At 44.8% G+C, this 6,635-nt stretch overlaps 1 protein-coding gene across 1 annotated transcript; it reads right to left on the reverse strand.

Annotated features, from left to right (window-relative positions):
• Window positions 1–4,363: 4,363 nt before the first annotated feature.
• LOC135611743 (galactolipase DONGLE, chloroplastic-like) lies at window positions 4,364–5,739 on the reverse strand. Its single transcript, XM_065107388.1, has one exon. The coding sequence runs from the start codon at window positions 5,737–5,739 to the stop codon at window positions 4,417–4,419; it is 1,323 nt and encodes a 440-aa protein (XP_064963460.1). The 3' UTR covers window positions 4,364–4,416.
• Between the last annotated feature and the right edge of the window lie 896 nt (window positions 5,740–6,635).

The raw sequence follows: 6,635 nt of genomic DNA on the forward strand, positions 1-6,635 counted from the left end.
TGAACCAATAAAAGAAGAGATCATTGAACATTTAGAAGAGAACCTTGAACATAAAGAATATGCGGAAGAAGAGCCACAACCGACTGACGTTATAATACACGCACTAGCCGGCTACTCAAACCCGCAAATGATGAAAGTTGGAGGCCTTCTCAAACAACAACCGATCACTGTTCTCATCGACACGGGCAGTACTACTAACTTCTTAAATAATAAGCTTGCTGTTCGGATAGCATTACCTATCAAGAATCGCTGCAGGTTTGATGTTAAGGTCATCGGCGGACGGATTTTGAATTGTGATCGTAAGCGCCCGTAGGAGAAACTATTGCTATAGGACCAAGAGATAATTACAGATTTCTTCCTTCTCCCTCTTAACAATCATGAGGTCATGCTCAGAATTAAATGGTTGACGACATTAGGTGATATTTCCTGGAATTTTATGAAACTAATTATGAAATTTTACATTAAGAAGAAATAGGTGACATTGCACAGGAAACGTGGGGGCGACATAACAACGATTTGCACACAACAAATGGAGAAGGTTTTGCATAAAGCATGCAGCGGCTTTTTGGTACAACTTGAGCAACAAACTAAGGGAGAACCAACATAATTTGAAGATCCAAATCTACTTCCTTTGCTTGCTGAATTTTCAAATATATTTGACGAACCGCGCAACCTACCTCTTACTCGTCGGCATGATCATTGTATAACGATCCTTCCAAGCAAATCTTTAGCAAATGCTCAGCCATATCAGTATCCACATCTCCAGAAGGATGAAATAGAAAGGATTGTAAAAGAAATGCTCGAAACAGGAGTTATTCGGTCAAGTTGCAACCTCTACTCTTCACCGGTGCTACTTGTACGCAAGAAGGACGGAACAAGGCAAATATGTATTGATTACCGAGCTCTCAATGGCATAACCATCAAGGACAAATACCTTATTCCAATAGTAGATGAATTGCTAGATGAAAGGGAGCACAAATCTTTACAAAGCTGGACCTTTGATCTGGGTATCATCAAATACGAGGGTGCGAAGAAGGCATACCGAAAACCACCTTTTGAACACACAACAACCACTATGAATTTTTGCTTTCTTCAACAGAAGGTGGAATATCTTGGGCATAACATATCAGAGGAAGGTGTACCAGTGGACCCCTTCAAAATTGGAGCAATGCAAAACTAGCCGACCCCGAGAAACATAAAATTGCTACATGGCTTTCTGGGTTTAATAGGCTACTACTGCAAGTTCATGAAAAACTATGAAAAGATCAATGCACCACTTACTTACTGGAAAAAGATGTCTTCCAATGGTTGGACAGAGCCTCCGCTTCCTTCGACAAACTTAAGGTAGCCATGATGACGACGCCGGTGCTAACACTACCAGATTTCAACCGACCCTTCATTATTGAGGCCGACGCATCTGGGTCGGAATTGGAGCCATTCTCATGCAAGATGGTCGACCATTCGCATACACTAGCAAGATATTATCTCCCTCATATCAAAATAAGTCAATATATGATAAGACGATGCTCGCCATTGTGCGCGCAGCAACGAGGTGGAGACCCTACTTGATTGGTCGATGATTTCAAATTAAAACCGACCATAAAAGCCTCAAGTACTTTGTGGAGTGAAAGATATCATCCCCTGAGTAGCAAAAATAGGTAACAAAACTTCTTGGATTTGATTATGAAATAACTTACAAAAAGGAGAAAGAGAATATTCTTGTAGATGCGCTTTCGCAGCTACCCGAGCAAGCTGAAGTTTCGACCATTTCACTTCCGACCAGCGACTTCCTTGAGGATATTAAGATGGAATGGCAGGAAGATTCAGAGACTAGTAAGATTATAAAAAATTTGGAGGAAGCACCAAGCTCCGTGGCTCATTATAATTGGGACTCAAAAAAATTACACTATAAGGGACGCATTGTGCTTATGATAAATTCTACTTGCATCTTCACGAGCAGATTTTGGATAAAATTATTCTATATGCAGGGTACTAAATTGAAAAGGAGTATGGCATATCACCCACAAATCGACGGCGAGACAGAAGTTGTAAATAAGTGCTTGGAGACAGCCCAAAGCCACCCGCCAAATATGACTATCCAAGGAGAACTCCAGACCCAACCAAGTACTAAAGTGCTAATACAGTGGGTGAACCTACCAACAGTGGGTGAACCTACCAACAGAAGATGCCACTTGAGAGAACTATGACGACTTGAAGATCAAATTCCCAAAATTCATGAATCGTCAGCCTCGAAGACAAGGCTGATTTGAAGAGGGCGGGTCTGTTAGGACTCTAGCTAGGAGAATCCTAATTAAGAGGGACATTCATGTAAAACCTACTTGAGCCGACTAGGGTTAGGAGGTTGTTTCTTAGAGAAGAATAAGGAGTTATAAAGGAATATGAGTCTTGAGTAGGAGTCCTATTAGGAGTTGATTAGAAGTAGGAGTATTGAGTAGGAGTCCTATTAGGAGTTAGGGTTTAGAAGCCCTATAAATAGTCATATATTCCTCCTCTTTTGATAAGCAATAGATGAATCTTTTCTATAGTCTTTGAGCAGCAACTTGGAGGGAGGAACCCCTACAGAGTTCCAAGGAGGTTGATCCCCTAAAGAGATCAATCCTAAGTTTAAAACCTGTAATGATTCTAACAAAATGATAAGAGAAGAATGATATCACATATTAGCATTATTTTAACACTCAAGCTCAAATTAGTCCTAGCGAATTCTCTAGCACAACACACGCTAAAGTATAGTTCGTACCGTCAAACGTATCCACGTGGTTAGATGTTCATTGCAATGACAAGAACTTATCAGTCTCACTTTATTTCCTAGTATAACCCATAATAATACTCTCAACGAAAACCCAAACTTATCTGCACCGCTACACGCATAGTGTTCTCTTCCGTATCCAATGCATCTAAAAGAAAAGGAAAAGGAAAAGGAAAAGGAAAAGGAAAAGGAAAAGAGGAGGAGGAGATCCTATATGGATTGCCAGATCAGACACTGGAGTTTCAACACCTCCTTTTTGCCACTGCAAAAAGTGCTGCGCTTTAATTAAGGCTTTCTTTAATAAAGCGGCGTGGGGTTTGACCTTCGTCCCAGTTTACTCGATACGCGACGCCACGACGCCAAGGACGTAAAACACGTCCTCGTCATCGTGTGATAGAACGGTCAACCCTGCCATTTCACGTGTTATTATTTTATGTGGTCGGTACCCACCGAACACACCCCTTACGGTCGCCATCTAACAGCACTACCGGTCCATTGAGAGATATCCTATTGGTGCACAGAGTGGTGGCCCAAACACTAGAATGTCCCCCAACGCGGCCGCAAAGATTGTATTGGCTAAAACCAAACCCAAACATGTGGAGTTTTGTCGTCAGCACCCTACTCGGAGATCGTTGAAGAACCTAAGTGAAGGAAACTACTGGGCGACAGTTGAGACTGTGTGTACTCAAGTGTGAATAAGATATATATATATATATATATATATATAGAGAGAGAGAGAGAGAGAGAGAGAGAGAGAGAGAGGGAAGAGTTCCCACTTATGAACAGGAAGACATGTTTCTGTTGGCAACATGAGTTGCATGCATGAGCATATTGGTCAGCAGAGAAAGTTGACAAAGCTAAGGATGCGTAGACTCAGAAGATGACCTGCGTGTTTTTGTGGGAAGAAGGTGTTAAGAAGCTCCATTACAGGACAATTTTAGCATTTAATACTGCTTATTCACTGTGTAGACAAAATCATGAGATTGGAGGATAGCAAGCAATAGAAGATTAAGAAAACCCTTGCCGTAAGGTTTTATGATACTTTCTTTCTTGGGATTTTCTGGAAATAATGTTTTTATCATGCATCCTTCACGTCCATTATCAGAATTAATAAATGAGAGTGTTGAACTCTTCACGTCTAATTTTAAAGAGAAAGATTCAAAAACATTAAACCAAAAGCCATGCTTATTTTATGTAAAGTTCTAAAGCTTAAGAATATTTTGGTGACAATTCAAAAGCTTAAGATTCAATATAGGTAATGGAAGACTTGTGGTATGAAAACACAGACCAGAAGTTTGATGGCGTGAACACTAATCCATCTTTTTCTCTTCTTTGCTGTGTAAAAGATCGACACTCAGGTTGAGTGCCGAGCAAGACAGTGATTTATACAGTTGAATGCACCAAATCCGATGAGAAGCTAGCTTGTTAATATGTGTTAGGAATTTGAGCTTGAACGAGAAGAATGCTGTTCGCTGAATTCATGTGAAGATACGGCATGCATGATATCCCATTCTGTCTATCAAAAAACTACAGAATATACAACATATCAAAGAATGTATATGTGTAATCTTATACGCCTCCTAATCCTATCAAATATTCTAGGGTTAGAGTGTCATCTTCTCTATATGGATTCATGGTCCCTCCAGGCCTCAGATTCTTAAGGATTGCACCAGGTTGCCCACCTGCATGGCTGCGTCCTGCCATCGCCATGTGTCGAAGCTTTGTTCGCTTAGAAACCGCCTTGCCTTGCTGAGGAGATCAGCGCCATTCTTCTTCACTTGCGCCACCTTTGGGCACTTCAACAGCCCTATGTAAGCATCCAAGTCATGGACGCACACAGGGTTCTTCATCTTGAAGAAGTCCAGTGCTAGCTCAACCCCTACATGAGCGTAACATGAGCTGCTCCATGGCAGCTCGTATCTCTCCGCCAACACCTTGAAGTTCTCGTTGAGAAACACTCCCGGGAGCTTGGTGACGGGGTCGTTGACGTTCACCACCCTCAGGACCTTCACCCCGAGCTCCTCGCACCGATCCTTGAATCCCGAGTTCCCCACCCTCGGGCCTCCGAAGGAGTACACCGTGATGGGCACCTCCTGCCGCAGTCCGTCCCGGTTCAGACCGAGCTCCGCGAGATCGTACCCAAGGAGGAGAGCCAGGGAGCTCCCCATGCTGTGCCCGGCCAATGTAATGCTCAGCTCCTCATCTTTGTACTTGTGGATGAGCCGCGAGACCTCGGAGAGCAGCTGCTCCCTGCAGCTGCCGCTGCTAAACTTGCTGCTGCTGTCGTCGGAGGTGTAGAGGCTGAGGAAGCCGGACTCGACCTTGACGTCGGGGCGGGGGTCGTGGGGGTCCAACCGCGCCTGGGTGAGCGAGCTCATGAAGTTAGCGATCCACTCGGTGTTGGTGACTGTCCCTCGGAAGGAGACCAGAATATCCCTTCGCCCCAGACGCCGCACCGCCTCGTCGGACGGCACTGCGACGTACCCGATCCACCGGCTGCAGCAGGTACCGCTCTGCGTCGGGATGCTGATGTCCGGCGTCGCATACACGTACTTGGTGATCTCATAGCCGGAATCCACCATGCCCACCTCCCGTAGCATGCTCCGCTTCCCGTACTTGCAGTTCAAGTAGCGCCGCGAGGCGGGGTCGAGGTCGAAGGCCTTGTAGCATGCGACGACGAGCTCTCCATACCGCACGATCTCGTCGCGCATCAAGGGATTGAGGGGCTCCACGAGGTCCTCCCAGTCGTCGGCGCCTTGGATCTCCCTCCACATACTAGCGAGCGCGGGCCTGCTGGGAGCGGCGGCGACCGCCGTGTGCTGCTTGATCCCAACGCTAGGCGCGGCCACGGCGCCTGCAGGCCGCATCGCCACGGTGGATGCGGCGACAGACTTGGCCGACACCCGACGCCGGCGCCCGCTAACGTCGTGTGACAAGAGACCAGGTCTCGGTGCCGGTAAGCTCGACGCCATGCCGTGATCGCAGCGCCGCGAGAGAGGGAGGGATGGAGGAGGAGATCAGGCTGAAGAAGAGCGGTTCGTTGTGGAGTAGGAGGTGGAAGGGGCGTACATATATATCCGGGACGCGGTTGTGGGAGGTGAGACAAACGAGTGAATTGGATCGCATGGTCTCCATTTGTCGCAAAAAAGCGTTGAATTCTGGCGAGTCTGCAATCAACTTTTCCTCATCCTTCTTTTCCTTGGAAGTGGTCGGTTTGCCTTCAAGATCTCGTGGTGTGCGGCTGATGGCACGAATCTTAAAGAAGAAAAAAAGAAAACGCAAATGTTTGCTGACACAAAATAATTGTTTCTCATAAACATATATACGTATGTGTATTGAAAACGCTGATTTGATTTCGACTTTTGATGACGATGATGATTGCTGATGTCTTTGTTACGGTGGTGTATTCAACACGGATAAAAAAGGCAAGGGAAGACTTCATTTAATTGAGGCCTTTGGATTGGATGTAAAACGTGGGACGTGGAACATTTGACGGTGGTCAGTGGGGTGGCCCTCCTCTCCCATGGTCTCCTCTCCGCCGTCCATACGTCCCTTTCGTCCCGACAATGGAGAAGCTATATAGTTTGTAATGGGAATGGTTATATTACAATGGGAAATCACCTTTTGATGTCTCGTCTCACAGCACCCTTGGCCTTTTTCCATTATTAAACGGAATAATAGCCAGGGAAAAGCCCCAAAAATAATTTAAAATATTTTATATGTAAAAATATCTCTAATATTAATTATAAGTGCAGATGTTTGGCTATTTGCATGTAATATATATATATATATATATATATATATATATATGTAGTACAGTGGGTAACGGATGAATATATCAGTTGCTTCAACGGTTAAAAGACTTTAA

The sequence above is a fragment of the Musa acuminata genome, chromosome BXJ2-5, assembly GCF_036884655.1.
Source record: "Musa acuminata AAA Group cultivar baxijiao chromosome BXJ2-5, Cavendish_Baxijiao_AAA, whole genome shotgun sequence".
Lineage (NCBI taxonomy): Eukaryota > Viridiplantae > Streptophyta > Magnoliopsida > Zingiberales > Musaceae > Musa > Musa acuminata.

Excerpts from the sequence above, each read along its gene's own strand:
- LOC135611743 (XM_065107388.1), bottom strand. The coding sequence starts at position 5,739 with ATGGCGTCGAGCTTACCGGCACCGAGACCTGGTCTCTTGTCACACGAC.